The following is a 16336-nucleotide window of genomic DNA, read 5'->3' on the forward strand; positions in this document are numbered from 1 at the left end:
TTTCCAGTGAGTCAGCTCTTCACATCAGGTGGCCAAAGTGTTGGAGCATCAGCTTCAGCATCAGTCCTTCCAATGTATATTCAGGCTTGATTTCCTGCTGCTGGAGAAAAAGCTGTATTTGTTATTTATTGCAGCATAACAAATTACTCCAAAATGTAGTAACTTAAAACAATAGATACTATCTCCCAGTTTCTGTGTTCAGGAGTCTGGATGTGGCTTAGCTGTGTCTTCTGCTTTCTGGACTCTCACAAAGCTGCCATCCATGTATGAGTCCAGAATTTTGGTCTCATCAGGTATGCCTGGGGAAAGATCCATTCCAGGTCCTTGCAGTGGTTGTGGGCAGCTCTCCATTCCCTCCAGCTGTTCTTGTAGGCCTCCCTCAGCTTCTTGCCACATCCTTAGAAGACTTTCCAAAGATTCTACTACATAACAACAGCATCCACGTACACACTCCAGGCTCCGTGCTCGGCACTTTACATTACCTGCTTTCATCCTCGCTTATCCTAGAAGTATTATTATTCTCCCCCATTTGAACAGGTGAGGAAACTCAGACAAGGAGAACATAAGCAACTTGACCAGGTTCACTCAGCTTCTAAGAGGTGGAGCCAAGGTAACAGTCAACTGGCCAATTTTTCCTCCCTACGTGTCAGCTCCCCATTATGCAATGAGATCCCTGCCTTCATGGAGCATCAGTGCAATGAAGAATGACCATCGAAAATGAGCATGAATTCACTGAGAGGAGAAAGAGGGGGTAGAAAGGTCAAAAGTAAGACAAAGTAGGGTATAGTAGAAAAAAGTCCAGTCTGGACAAAGTATGAAAGGAGATGCGGAGGGCGGCTCAAGTTGAAGCAAGAGAAGGAGGGGGCACCGGGTGGGTTAACAGCCAAACCTTCCTCTGTGTAACATTTCCTCTTTGATTTTCCCCCACAGCCACCATTATGCTTGTTATTAGTGATAAATGTTCCGTTAAATGCTTACTCGTATGGCAGTCGAGGTAGCTGTGTAAAACATCAAGGGTCTGGTGATTGATTATACGCCATATTTAATGACACAGTTTGATTCTTTTTTTTTTTTTTTCAAGATTAAATGTTTGGTTTTCAAATCAGTGTGGTCGGTGAACCCAGCCCGTGGCTGCGGAGACACACCCGAGGCTTTTTCTTGCAGACACACCATCTTCCTTTTGTTTCTAGGATATATATTAACTGGTAGCGAGTCAACACCCAGGAGGAGATGGTGAATGCAATAGAAATGCATGACTGAAGAATTCAAACCGGGAGAGCAGCTTGACTCTCAGATATGTCTTACAGATCAGATAGCTTAAAATAAAATCAGAGCAGCCAATTTAATTCTCCCAGTTTTGACACAGTGCTTCTCTTGGTCCAAATAAAATCCTATCTCCTTGAGCTAGAGTTCCCCAAAGGATGAGCCATTCCCTGAGAATAAATGGCTCTGGTTTGGAAATGCCACTGATATGCTCAGACCTTTGAGATATAATTTAGTTCAGGGAAACAGTAGTATATCATCATTATCAATAATGAAAGTAAGTTGGCCAGCTTGTGTGCTGCGTACTGGCTGGGTGTCGGGGTCAAAGGCATGGTCCTTGCCCTTGAAAACTTTGTCATCCACTTAGGCTATGGTAAATGGGCATCAAAATAAGGCCAAATGGGAAACATAGCCTTCAAATTAGTCAGAGGAGGACAGGCACTGTAATAAACTTCCCTTAACCCTGAGCAAAGGCTTGCCTCTTGTTCACATTCCAGCCTACAAGCGTGTCAGTGAAGGGTCTCTGCGCCACTGGCACGTGGAGATCCAGGCTTCTTCCTTCTGGGGAATAGAAAACAGAGGATTGTGCGGGAGCTTTAGGGGCCAGATTAGTCCGTCACTTCTGCCCACATTCCATTGGCCGGAATCGGTCACACAGTTCGTAAGTTCCAGCTGTATGTGCATGCTATGTCTCTTCAATCTTGTCTTATGCATTGCAACCCTGTGGACCATAGCCCGCCAGGCTTGTCTGTCTGTGGATTCTCCAGGCAAAAATACTGGAGTGGGTTTCCATTTCCTTCTCCAGGGGATCTTTCTGACCCAGGGATTGAACCCAAGTGTCTTACATCTCCCCCACTGGCAGCCAGGTTCTTTACTACTAGCACCCCCTGGGAAACCGCCCCGCAGTCAAAAGAAATAGGATTGGGTAAACAAGTAAAACTGTCTTCACCACAGTTTCCTTTAATTGCAAGCAACCCCAGAATCAATTCTGGCTGACTTCAGGGCCAAGAAGAACCTCCTGAATAAACCGGTGTGTTACAGAATCCAGGGGAGAGTTGCAGTCAGGATCCAGCATAGTCCCACATCTCAGGCACTCTTCCTATTGGAGCTGATCACACCCAACTCCCCACTGAGCCCTGAATCAACTGAGAGTGTTTAAACATGATAGCAAAATACCTGTCAAATATTCAAATGAAAAACATATGTATTGAGGGATAACAGTGCGGTATTGCTTTTGTGTTAAATTTATCAGATCACGACTGGATTAAAAAAAGTCTTTCAAGTTTCACACGACATAAAAGACTAAACTCACAGTGGCATGAAGGAAGAGCAGTATAAATGACTCTAAACCTCAGTTGGTGTTTTCTCTCTTGTAAAATGGGGACAATAAATGCAACTTAACATGCTCGTTGAAAAGACTGACACTGGTTTCTGAAAAGCAGAGTAATCTGATACCTGGTCCAGATTGTTCAGTTCCTAAGGCTGTTATCTTTGTCCTAATCTCATCATCAGATTTAGCCTCATTTCCAGATCAGTTCCATGAGGCCACTCTGAAATGACATATAATGGATATAAACATCAAATGTGCAATGTGTACCCAAACCCTGGACTTAGAACATTCTGGAATGTATCACATGCCCCCTTAAACAAGGACAGAAAATAGATTCCATCCCCACAGCCAACTCCAGTCCATGTTTAAGGACTGTTCTGCTTGGAGAGACTCCAAAGGTACGTTTGTCCACCACCGCTGAGAGTGCTGCCCTTCCCAGGTGCCTGCCCTGAGGGAGGGGGCACACAGCGTCAGCCGAGCGCAGGCCGGCCACCTGTCCCAAGCAGTGACTCCAGTCTAAATGCCATCCTCTCTCTTGTGTTTTTGCCTTGTAGACGCTGGAAAACCCCAAGTATGAACTGATCATTGAGGCTCAAGATATGGCAGGACTGGATGTTGGATTAACAGGCACAGCCACAGCGACAATCATGATCGATGACAAAAATGATCACTCACCAAAGTTCACCAAGAAAGAGGTAAACCCCCTGCTGAGCACCCCTCCCAGTCATGGCCGTGATTGCTAATTAACATTAATTCCATGAACCACAGCCCTGCTGGCTCCCTGTTTGCAACATCAAAGCTCTCCTTTGTGGAGGGAAGATGGTGTTTTGCCAGAATAGTTTTCTACATTTTTATCTTTTTTTTTTTTTAGTGGAAAATACTAGAGCATTATGATTCAAAAGCATTGAATCTTGTTAAAGTCCATAAGAAAATAACTTTTAATGCCAAAGTGCCACTTTCATAGTTTTATCGGTGTTATTTAGTACTGAATTATGCGAGTCCTATTGTGGTTTTAGCATAACAATAACTATTTTTTCAGCAAGTACAGATTGAGGGGCCAGACGGAACAGCAGCAAGAAGGTAAAGCAGATTTTCTTGGCAATAACTGGGCGGCCCAGGAGCTTATAAATAACAACCAAGTTAGCTCGTCTGGGAGAGCCGTTATTTATTTGCGGCTCCTGTGCTTTTATGATTGTGGGTCATGGTTGCTGTTTCCCATCTATTCCAACGAAATAGTGTTTGGGGACAGGCTGAGTATGCAAGACCGGATCCAGCTGCTGAATATGTGTCCAGACTAAGAAGTCATTGGCACCGTACATCTGAAGGCAATGTGACGCTTCTGGTTTCTTTGGGGGTCAGGACCAGAGCCAAGGACTTAACACCCCTCTTACTGACCAAGAGTAGAGAATCAGTCATGGCAGCCCCCCATTTGCCAAACCTTTCCTGTATATCCACCACCACCACCTCAGGGATCTCCACCTGGGATCCACTGCCTCAATTGATCGTGTGAGGTTGGCTTAATGAGCCACATTTTTTAAGCAATCGGAGAGCTTATTCAAAGCTCAGAGAATCTGGGTCTCCAAGGTCTTGGGCTGAACGTGTAGCAGAAGTAGGATGTGAGCACTGCGCCCTGTGAAACCATGCTCTCGGCCCGAAAGCTGCACTTCTTTGCCCGCTGTTGATGTTTCCTCCCCTCCCAGGCATCAGAGAAGAGACCCAGGTCTGGACTGGCAACTGTGCACCCCTTTCTTTTGTGCTCCGGGCCACCCCTGACGACCCTTCCCAGCCCCCTGACTCCCCAGTTACCTCTGCACATCAGCAGCCCTGCCTGACTCATCCAGGAGGTGGAAATCTCCCCGTCACCCATGGCATCTTGGACACTCAGGATTCTAACCTCAAAACAGCAAAGTCCACATAGCTGATGCAGTCCATTCTATCGCTCCCACAACAGTGCTTCTGTAACTGCTAATATAGATTGCGTATTATTCCCATGTTTCTCAAACTATGCTCCAAGAAATTAGTTCCACGAGTTGTATCATTGTACAGGAGGAGGTGGAGGCAGATTTCAGGGTCAAAGAAATCTGGAGAGCACTGAGAGGAATGGTATGCAGGGTTTCTTTTACTATAGGGCTTCTGGGTACTTTAAAATGCTTTGTGTTTCTCTAAGGGGTTGGTATGGGCTATAAATTTTCTCAGGCTTATTTTGCCTGGGGATAATTTTTCCTGGACCACCTCACCATGTCTCATTGAGCTGGTGTTCCTAAGATATTCAATGGGAGGTATTGGTTGATCTGTAAAATTTCTCAGGAACCTCTTTTAAAAGAATAACTCAAGGCACTGTGGAATGGCCAATATAGACATAGTAATGACACTAGAAATTAGATAACCCCAATCTGAAATAAGAAAACCTATCCATGTTACCAAAAGGGTGATATTACTTAGTTATATCAGTGGAGGCTGAATTGAGCTCAGCTTGTGTTCCTAGCTATGGGCTAAATACTGTGAGAGGCTCTTGTTGTTGATATTGTTGTTAATACCACTGAATTTAAGGAAAGATTTAACATAGGTCTGAATTAAAGTAAGAGACCTTGAGTAGCATAATGTATTCACCTGTGAATACTGGCAAAATCACAGAACTCTCTTCAAATGGACATTGGATAATGAGCTTGAGATTCCCATGGGGCAGAGCTGACATCACAACTTGTATGGAGATACAAGTAACAAAATGAGAAAAATGGGAAGCTAGTACTTCACATTCTCTCTCTTAGACGTTAGATGTCCAAAAGAGTCTTTGCCAATGTTGAGCAAATCAAATTCACAACTGAACTGTCTAGCGTGTTCCAGGAAAGCTGCTGTTCTTTGTCACTGAGTGGGGGGTTCATACACTGTGGACGCCAGAACACTAGAGGCAGTGAAAGAGATGTGATGGGGTGAGCTCTCAATCAGAAAGGGATTCACACCCCACCTATAAGCCACGTGATCGCAGCATGTTCACCATCTGCATTCTCCTTTTGTCGCCTGCTAATGGGGCTGATCATAAAGCACACCTCCCTGAGTTCTTGTGAATGTTAAATGAGCTGATGGTGACAAGCACTACTTCCTGTGACCTCGTGTTCTCTAGTGTTGGTGGTGAGGATGTGGTGGTAATTTAGAAAGTGGCAGTGAGGAGAGTGGGGTAAAGGCAGTCACGAGGAAGACGGTGAGGAAGGTGCTGGTGAGGAAGATGGCAGCAGTGAGCAAGATGATGGTATGATAAATGATGTCATTTCTAAAATTCAGAAGGCCAACCGAAATTCTTATCTAAGGGGCTGCCTTCCCTCCATGTTGAAAAGCTGCTGTTTTCCTCTAAAGTGATCTACGAACCTGCTCAAACACTTCAAAATACATGATTAAGACCCTCCCATGATTAAGGGAGAAGTAATTCTGAAGAAGAGAGGGCAGAAACTGTAAAACTCATCACTTTGGGAAAAGGCAAAGACATCTGAGAGAAGCCTGTTAGGTGGAGAAGGGAGGGGGACTTAGTCCAAAGATGGTCTTGGGTGTGGAAGAAGTCGAACAGGATGAACTCAGAAAAGAAAGTAACAGAGACCTGTGACCCTGAAGCTGAAATAATTTTTAGAGATACAGGTCAGGGCTCAGTCATCCCAGAATGGAAACGGTGGTCATTCAAGGTTGGAAGTATCTAGAAACCTGTCCAAGAAGATGTTGTTCTATGTAAGTTCCTTCATATACAAGGACATTTCTTAGGAAATTCATAGAAATATTAATAGCTGATTGTTGTCTTTTTTTAAATTTCTACTTTATATGATCTTTCATCTCCAGAAAAATGAATTTTTTTGTCTGTTTAAAAGAGGAGTCTCAGCTGGCCAAAACTTACAGACTGCTAATAGCGCAGTGTTGAATGAGAGAGAAGTATAGTTTCCGTCACATGCAAGTGCCAGGCCAACACGGCAAGACCATGGCATTGTCAATTTAGTGTGTTCCTCTTAACCTTTCTTCTCTGCCCTCCCCAAAGCTGCGTCATGGTACAGTAGGGTCACTGCAGTGCCAGCCGTCATGTCCGTGTAACAGATAAAAAGAAGCAGGAAATGAGAAAGGCAAAGGAGAACCTATCACCTAAGTAAAACGTCCTCTAAAGAACTTCCCCAGAAAGTCAAATGACATCTACTTGAGTCTCCTCAGCCTTCTTTATCTGTAAGGGATATTGAGAAATGACTCCAGCTGTCTTTAGTTGGCAGGTTGCAGCCCCTGATAATATAGAGGTTGGTACTGAGAAAGGAGATGTTGTATTTTTAGTTATTTTAAACAGCAAATAGTGCATACTGAGATCATTTGTTCCCCTGTGAGTACTCATGCTGACTATAAGCTTGCTGAAAAGTGAAGCCCACACCTCTTTTATTCTCTGTTGCATTCCCAGTTGGCACTCAACAATCCAGTACCTACTGAATGTTTCCTGAAGATAATTTTAACTTGAGAACAGTGTCCTTGGGTGTGAGGAACCAAGTGCTGTAAATTGTTACTGATATATGAAATCAATCTTAGTCATTGATTTTCATGAAAATTTGGGTTAGAAGCGCTAGTCTCCCTATGGAGAGTCTTCTGTGAGTTTTCCCAATAGTTTTTACACATGGTTTTAACTGTTAATGTTTACCTGTTAGCTGTGGCTTTTCTAGATTACATATTTGGAAATGACTTTAGGAAATATAGGTAAACTCTCCAAACCCAGAGTCTGAATTATGGTTGAGAATCTAAGTCCCATTTAGAGCAAAAGGACTTGTCCATTTCTCTCTCTAAATTTTTTTTTTAAGAAAAAATGTGTTATTTGTTCCTTATAGCATAGTTAATGTTCAACAAATATTTTCACATAAACCCCAGGATTGGGGGATTAATTAAATCACTATTGATTTTAAAAGACTGTATTTGCAAATAATTATAAGATTTTTAAATGATTTTCAAGTTTTACCTTAAAATGGAAATTGGTAATGAAGATTTAATAACTTAGGAATTTTGGGGGGGGCCTACTTGATGAATTCTTTTTAAGGTAAATATTTTAATGTTCAACCTATAACAGTACAATACCTGTGATTAAAATGGTGTTAAAAAAAAACCTAAAAGGCCCTGTTTTTCTGGAAACTGAGAGATGAGTAAATGATCCAGTTTTCATAAAGGGGTAAAGATAAATGGCGTAAGCTGGGAGTCAACAAGTTGAAACTGAGTCAGCAGCAGATACTTGCATTAAGTGATCAAGAGGGTACTGGGGTCCAGTCTGCAATTCACAAAAGTCAGTGTCAGGCCTTGAAGGACTTCGATGCTTCAGGAGTCTTACCTTTTCTTTGCAATACTGGCTTTCATAATAAAAATATTGTATTAATTATTTATTAATTAGCTGCCTAACTCAGCCCATAATACTTTTTCCTCTTACACGTTTAACTGAAAACTCTGTGGTATCTTCTTTATGTAATAATTATATAAAGACATTTTCTACAGAAAGGGAACAAAAAGTCTAGTCTTTTCTCTAGCAGGGTTGATGAAGCTTGCTCTGTATTGTTGAGAGTTTAGAAATATTTTTTCACCTTTACTACATTATTGGAAAACTCATGTGAAATTGAAGAATTGTGGTTATATATAAGAACATCTCTATCAAGTTTCTATCATATAGATATATATACAGCTCTGCAGTGTCAAATGTTCTTGTATAAAGACCAATCTTTAAACTGAGGACGCTTGTAATCATGTCACCCACATCATTGTTTTGAGGCAGTTTAAGATTTTTGTATGTCGGTATTGCAGGCAAATCACAAGAAATTTAAATCTCTACCAGTGTGTTCATTTTGACTCACTGCCTCTTCATTTGTAAGTTTATTAATCAAGGGGCTATTTTATTTATCACATTAGAACTTTACTTTTTCCTCTAAATGAAATATCTGAAGCAAGATGTCAGGATAACATCAATGTACACACAGAAATCCTTTGCATTCCTATACACTAACAACGAGAAAACAGAAAGAGAAATTAAGGAAACAATTCCATTCACCATTGTGATGAAAAGAATATAATACTTAGGAATAAACCTACCTAAAGAAACAAAAGACCTATATATAGAAAACTAAAACACTGATGAAAGAAATCAAAGAGGACACAAACAGATGGCAAATATACCATGTTCGTGGATCAGAAGAATCAATATAGTGAAAATGAGTATCTATAGATACTCCAAAGCAATCTATAGATTCAGTGCAATCCCTATCAAGCTACCAGCAGTGTTTTTCACAGAACTAGAACAAATAATTTCAAAACTTTATATCAGTTCAGTCACTCAGTCGTGTCCGAGTCTTTGCAACCCCATGAATTGCAGCGCACCAGGCCTCCCTGTCCATCACGAACACCCAGAGCTCACTCAAACTCATGTCCATCGAGTCGGTGATGCCATCCAGCCATCTCATCCTCTGTCGTCCCCTTCTCCTCCTGCCCCCAATCCCTCCCAGCATCAGAGTCTTTTCCAATGAGTCAACCCTTTGCATGAGGTGGCCAAAGTACTGGAGTTTCACCTTCAGCATCATTCCTTCCAAAGAACACCCAGGGCTGATCTCCTTTAGAATGGACTGGTTGGATCTCCTTGCAGTCCAAGAGACTCTCAAGAGTCTTCTCCAACACCACAGTTCAAAAGCATCAATTCTTTAGCACTCAGCTTTCTTCACAGTCCAACTCTCACATCCCTACATGACCACTGGAAAAACCATAGCCTTGACTAGATGGACCTTTGTTGGCAAAGTAATGTCTCTGCTTTTTAATATGCTGTCTAGGTTGGTCATAACTTTCCTTCCAAGGAGTAAGCGTCTTTTAATTTCATGGCTGCAGTCACCATCTGCAGTGATTTTGGAGCCCAAAAAAATAAAGTCTGACACTGTTTCCACTGTTTCCCCATCTATTTCCCATGAAGTGATGGGACCAGATGCCATGATCTTCGTTTTCTGAATGCTGAGCTTTAAGCCAACTTTTTCACTCTCCTCTTTCCCTTTCATCAAGAGGCTCTTTAGCTCCTCTTCACTTTCTGCCATAAGGGTGGTGTCATCTGCATATCTGAGGTTATTGATATTTCCTCTGGCAATCTTGATTCCAGCTTGTGGTTCTTCCAGGCCAGCATTTCTCATGATGTACTTTGCATATAAGTTAAATAAGCAGGTGACAGTATATAGCCTTGACATATTCCTTTTCCCATTTGGAACCAGTCTGTTGTTCCATGTCCAGTTCTAACTGTTGCTTCCTGACCTGCATATAAGTTTCTCAAGAGGCAGGTCAGGTGGTCTGTATTCCCATCTCTTTCAGAATTTTCCACAGTTTATTGTGATCCACACAGTCAAAGGCTTTGTACATATTTGTATGGAAATACAAAAAACCTCTAATAGCCAAAGCAATCTTGAGAAAAAAAGAATGAAACTGGAGGAATTAACCTGCCTGACTTCAGACTATACTACAAAGCTACAGTCATCAAGACAGTATGTTACTGGCACAAGGACAGAAATATAGATCAATGGAACAAAATAGAGAGCCCAGAAATAAATCCACACACCTTTGGACACCTTATCTTTGACAAAGGAGGCAAGAGTATACAATGGAGAAAAGACAATCTCTTTAACAAGTGGTGCTAGGAAAACTGGTCAACCACTTGTAAAAGAATAAAACTAGAACACTTTCTAGTACCATACACAAAAATAAACTCAAGATGGATTAAAGATCTAAATGTAAGACCAGAAACTATAAAAGTTCTAGAGGAAAACATAGGCAAAACACTCTCTGACACAAGTCACAGCAGGATCCTCTATGACCCACCTCCCAAAGTAATGAAAATAAAAGCAAAAATAAACAAATGGGACCTAATTAAATTTAAAAGCTTCTACACAACAAAAGACACTATGAGCAAGGTGAAAAGACAGCCTTCGGAATGGGAGAAAATAATAGCAAATGAAGCAACTGACAAAGAATTAATCTCAAAAAATTTACAAGCAGCTCAATACCTGAAAAATAAATGACCCAATCAAAAAATGGACCAAAGAACTAAACAGACATTTCTCCAAAGAAGACATACGGATGGCTAACAAACACATGAAAAGATGCTCAACATCACTCATTATCAGAGAAATGCAAATCAAAACCACAATGAGGTACCATCTCACACTGGTCAGAATGGCTGCTATCAAAAAGTCTACAAACAGTAAATGCTGGAAAGGGTGTGGAGAAAAGGGACCTTCTTACACTGTTGGTGGGAATGCAAACTAGGACAGCCACTATGGAGAACAGTGTGGAGATTCCTTAAAAAACTGGAAATAGAACTGCCATATGACCCAGCAATCCCACTGCTGGGCATATACACCAAAAAAACAGAATTAAAAGAGACACATGTACCCCAGTGTTCATTGCAGCACTGTTTACGATAGCTAGAACATGGAAGCAACCTAGATTTCCATCAGCAGACGAATGGATAAGAAAGCTGTGGTACATATACACCATGGAATATTACTCAGCTATTAAAAAGAATGCATTTGAATCAGTTTGAATGAGGTGGATGAAACTGGAGCCTATTATACAGAGTGAAGTAAGTCAGAAAGAAAAACACCAATACAGTATATTAATGCATATATATGGAATTTAGAAAGATGGTAACGATGACCCTATATGCAAGACAGCAAAAGAGACACAGATATAAAGAATAGACTTTTGGACTCTGTGGGAGAAGGCTAGGGTGGGATGATTTGAGAGAATAACATTGAAACATGTATATTACCATATGAGAAATAGATGACCAGTCCAAGTTCAGTGCATGAAACAGGGCACTCAAAGCTGGTGTACTTGGACAACCCTGAGGGATGGGATGGAGAGGGAGGGAGGAGGGGGGTTCGGGATGGGGGACACATGTATACCCGTGGCTGATTCATGTCAATGTATGCAAAAAACCACTACAATATTGTAAAGTAGTTAGCCTCCAATTAAGATAAATAAATTAATTTAAGATTTTTGTATGTTGGTATTGCAGGTAAATCACAAGAAATGTGAATCTCTACCAGTGTGTTCATTTTGACTCACTGCTCTTCATTTGTAAGTTTATTAGCCAAGGAACTATTTTATTTATCACGTTAGAAATTTACTTTTTCCTCTAAAAATATCTGAAGCAAGATGTCAGGATAACATCAATGTACACTATTCCTTAACTTTATCATTTTTGCTTTCTGTAAACCAACAAAAACAAAAAGGATGACTTTAAATCAGTTTAGGATTGAGTTAGTTCATTGTTGAGTTTCAGTCTTGTGTGAGGGCTATCGTGGTTTTTCTTACTCTTAGGTACAGCCTCTCTGGAATTCTAACTGAAATATGGATACTTTTTACAAGGGCTTTTCCACCTTGGACACCATGAATTTCAGTGGCCTTGTCAGCCCCATGAGACTGTTGAAAGCTCTGCTCAGCTTCCTGGTCTCATAGCAGCACTTTCTACCCACAGCCTCTGTCCCTGTGCCCTTATACTCTTACTCTGCCTTGAGAGTAAAAGCTTTATAAAGTGTTGGCTTTACTTCAGTTAACTTCCCTTCACAGCAAGATCCTGGATTCTCAAGTTCTAGCTGCCTTGGTAGCTCTCTAGTGCTTTCAGATAAGTTGAGGGGAGAAGGTGTATAAAGTCCGTATGCTTGAGCTATCCTAGATTTGAGGTCTAGAAGAAGCTTGCCCCAGTCACTGTAAACAGAGAAAAATGTGGCTTAGCCTTTTACTCTGGATTATTAGGGAAAGGCATTAGATGTTGTGTATATGGAATCCACTGTAGCACAAAACATCATAATATTTTCATTTAAAACATGGGTTGGAGAAATGGAATTAAATGCTTTGACAGTACTCACCCCATCTCATACCCCTTTGCTTCATAATCAATTCATTTTACTGAAAAGATTAAAAACTTTGTGTCTCCTCATTGATACTGATAACCAAGAAACGACTCTAACACAGAGGAAACTGAACTACATCATTGGGGGCAGCCTATGCTTTCCTGTTCCTTCACTCTTGAGTTGATATGAATATCTGAGTTTCCTGAACTCTCCTAGATCTTTCCATTTGTTCTTAGTAGTTTGATGGCCCCAGGTATAAAGCTAGTGAATGTACCTTGTGTGTCATCTTTTACCAAAAATCTAACTGAATATATTTATCCACTCCCCCAGGGTTCCACGCAATATATTTGAGTGCTTTAAATAAAACTCCCTTACTTCCAGGCTTCCCTGGTGGCACTAGCAGTAAAGAATCTGCCTGCCAATGCAGGAGACACAGGAGACACGGGTCTTATCCCTGGGTCAGGAAGATCCCCTGGAGAAGGAAATGGCAACCCACTCCAATATTCTTGCCTGGGAAATTGCATGGACAGAGGAACCTGGTGGGCTATAGTCCACGGGGTCACAAAGAGTCAGACACGACTGAAGGATGAAAAAACTCCTACTTCTGTAAGAGTTTGTTTCCCTTAGGAGAGCCCTTTAAATTCAGAGGTGGCTATGACTAAACACTGACCACATGGTTATACATTCTGCTTGCTCAACAGAGATTAATCCAGAAAGTCAATTACATATTTCTTAGAACATCAAACCCATTTCAATTATCTGACTCAAGTGACTTTTCTGGAAGATGGAGTCCAAGACATTTTAACAACCAGATAAATCTTTAAAGATGATTAAATGTTATTTCAAATAGTCTGGACTCCCTCTTCCCATGAAGCTTTTTATAGCTATTATGGTGAAATATGTGATACATTTTGCTGTGATGCTGTGAGATAACATAACTGACAGTTTTCTGTGTGGCTGAAGTTTTAAATAAAACTAAACATACATTACTGGGATCTTTATCCCGTGCTGTATGTGGCAGCCAGGGGCCTCCCAACACATACAGAAATGGAATATTTGGAGAGAATAGAACAGTGTGACTTCACAACACAGATGCCACCAGCCCCCAACTGTGCAAACAGTCACCTCACTCCTGATGACATCAGTTCCTGTTCCACCTCTGTGCAGGTCCAACATCTTGTCCAAGGAACTCCGGAGCCCTCAATGGCAAATCTCATTCCCAACTTGCCATCTCATAACTGAAGAAGGGTTAGTTGCAAAACAGCCAATACCCATGTCCCCATTTATCTTCACTAGGAAGGGGTGAGTTCACTGCTTTCTTCTCCTGCACCAAGGTTGTAAAAAAACACATGAAATCATCAACTATGTCTCCTAGTGTTCAAATTTCAGAGGTACTTCAAACAGCAGGTCCACAGCTGAATTTGTTGACTAAAAGAGAGTGAAGGGAAATGGTTGTTCAAATATAAGCAGTGCTCTATAAATAGAAGCCATCATCCAAACAAGATTCTTCCAGCTAAAGAAAAGGGAGGTGGTGTGTACTCTCCCAGATTTAATTGTTCAGTGACAGCAGGATGAGAAATCTTGCATTGTTGAAAATGCCCAAGTCGATTATACTCTGTGTTTGTGATATCAAAACACCTGGATTTGTTAAAGTGAAAAAATGCAATCTACCGTGTGGCTGGTTCTTCAAGCCTCCTGTAAAGGTAGACCAGACAGCCAGATGATTTATTGCATTAATCACTCCTTCATGATTATATTCGTGATGTGTTGATCCCCATCTCTCCTGTGTGAACCTCTATGCAAATCCTGTGCCTTTGCGAACCCTCTGGTTACGCTCAGAGGATCAGCAGCAACTCAGTGGCAATACAAGCAGTTTTTTACTACAGCTGGCAGAGTCTCACCACAGAGCCACTCTATGGCACGGGGGCCTCTGAAGATTTCATCCATCTGCTTCTGCTCAAAGACAATATCCTCACACCAAGAGCAACAACCACAGAGCTGTAAAACATCCATTTTTTCTTAACTCTATGAATGTAATATTACTACACCTCAAAATACAGCTTGCAGAATGAGAATGCAAGAGGTCAAAAATAGAAAGCCAAGAGCAACCCAAAGGAGATGAAATACCCACGCCCACGCTGCACCTGGAAACCATTTTGTGCTGAACAGTGTTAGAAAGAAGAGCACCAGGTCTTAGCCTGGATGGTTTTAAACGTGGTCCGCTTGGTCACCACCTACCTCCAACTCAGACCACACTGAAGTTCTAGTTTTCCCTCCAACCTGCCAGGCTTTAGGATGCCTCCATGCCACTGCACATCCCTTCTCCCTGGAATGCCTTTCTCTTCTTTCATACCTGGAAAGCTCCAATTTGCCCTTTCTGCAAGTCCCAAGTTGTAAATCCCTTAGGCAGCTTGCTGCTTCTCCCTCCTTGTTGGTGCACATGCTGTGTGTCTGCCAGCTCAGTCTTGTCCTGTTGCCTTTGAGTCATGTAGTCCTTCTCTATCTCCCTAATACTGCTAGGATGCTTTCATACTTAGGGACATATCTTTTCCATCACTGCCTCTAGGACTTAACATAGGGATCACATCAAAAGTTTAGCTGGAGGTGAAATTAGTATTCATGCGGTTAATCCTCATTACTGCCTGTTGTGTCTCAGCTTCTAATATACTATTAAATATAATTACAGTTTCTTATTATATTCAGTGTTACCTGTAAACCATCGTATGTTATGTAATATCCTGTTACATATTCTATTCTTTTCTAATATGTATACATCCTAATATGCACATATTTTATCCCAGTAGTGTATAATATTCACATTCTAAAGTGCTATACAATTAAGTTATTTATTTGCTTATTGTCACTCTCCCCAAATTAGAACATAAGCTCCATGAGAAAAGGAACTTTGTCCCTTTTGCTCCCTGCTCTGGCCCCAGCAGCCAGCCTTGGCATATAACCAAACCACAGGTGAGTGAGTGAATAAATTATAAATGCTGGATGGTGAGCAACAGAGGCAATCGGAAAGGTAGACAGTGACAGTGCTCAAGGGGGCTTTAGAGAGAATTTCATCCAGCCCCTGGTTTTAGACCCAAGGGAGGCTGCTCAAGGCTGATTGCAGACCTCAGGCCAGTATCATTGTGGCAAAGAATACTGCTGCCGGTGAAGAATCCAGGCCCCACAGTAGCACAGAACCATGAGGGACCCTACGGTGTGTCCCTTTTACTGGGGTGCACAGAGAGCCCAGAGGGTTGGAGTTAAATTTCTTTCTCAAGTACTCTTCATAACTCCAGAATCTACATAAACTCCAGAAAGCCTTAAATCTACTACCCTGCCAGTCAAGTTAAAGAAAAAAAGAAAAGAAAGAAAGAAAGAAAAGAAAAAAGAGTCAGCATTAATAAATAATACATAAAGGAATTGTTAGAGTAGAAATAAGCTCAACGTTTACTGAGAACTTAAGAACAAGAAAGAAAATGAATATTCCACAGCCCAAGTTCTGTATGACTGCATTCTTCTAAGAGGGCTTTAACAAAATCATCCAGAATTTATTTTAACATATTCATTTGTTTCCAAACTAAAATCTATTTCATTTACAGGCTGAATATCAGTTTTCCTGGTATTGGCGGCATTCTATTTTGCTGTCAATCTGCCCAGATCTGAGAAGATAGGAATTATAAGAAGTATCTTTTTCAGCCTGTCTTACCTGAATGTATATATTGCATATCATAACATTAGACTGTTGCCTTCCAAAGTGCATTCAGTCATTCATTTTCTTCCACAAATCAGTGGTTTACTAGAAAGTTCCTTTTCCTAATTTTATAGCATATATATATATATATAAAATATGTGATAAAGTTAAATACAATCTGTTATGCTT

General features: G+C 41.1%; 1 protein-coding gene across 4 annotated transcripts in view; it reads left to right on the forward strand.

The window, feature by feature from the left end:
• Window positions 1–16336, forward strand: part of CDH13 (cadherin 13) — a 1037580-nt gene that overhangs the window by 898453 nt on the left and 122791 nt on the right. For all 4 annotated transcript variants that reach the window (XM_004014934.6, XM_060398282.1, XM_060398281.1 and 1 more), the window contains one exon: window positions 3148–3288. In XM_004014934.6, coding sequence (XP_004014983.2) covers window positions 3148–3288 — 141 coding nt within the window. The remainder of the gene's footprint in view (window positions 1–3147; window positions 3289–16336) is intronic.

This window comes from Ovis aries, chromosome 14 (assembly GCF_016772045.2).
Source record: "Ovis aries strain OAR_USU_Benz2616 breed Rambouillet chromosome 14, ARS-UI_Ramb_v3.0, whole genome shotgun sequence".
Lineage (NCBI taxonomy): Eukaryota > Metazoa > Chordata > Mammalia > Artiodactyla > Bovidae > Ovis > Ovis aries.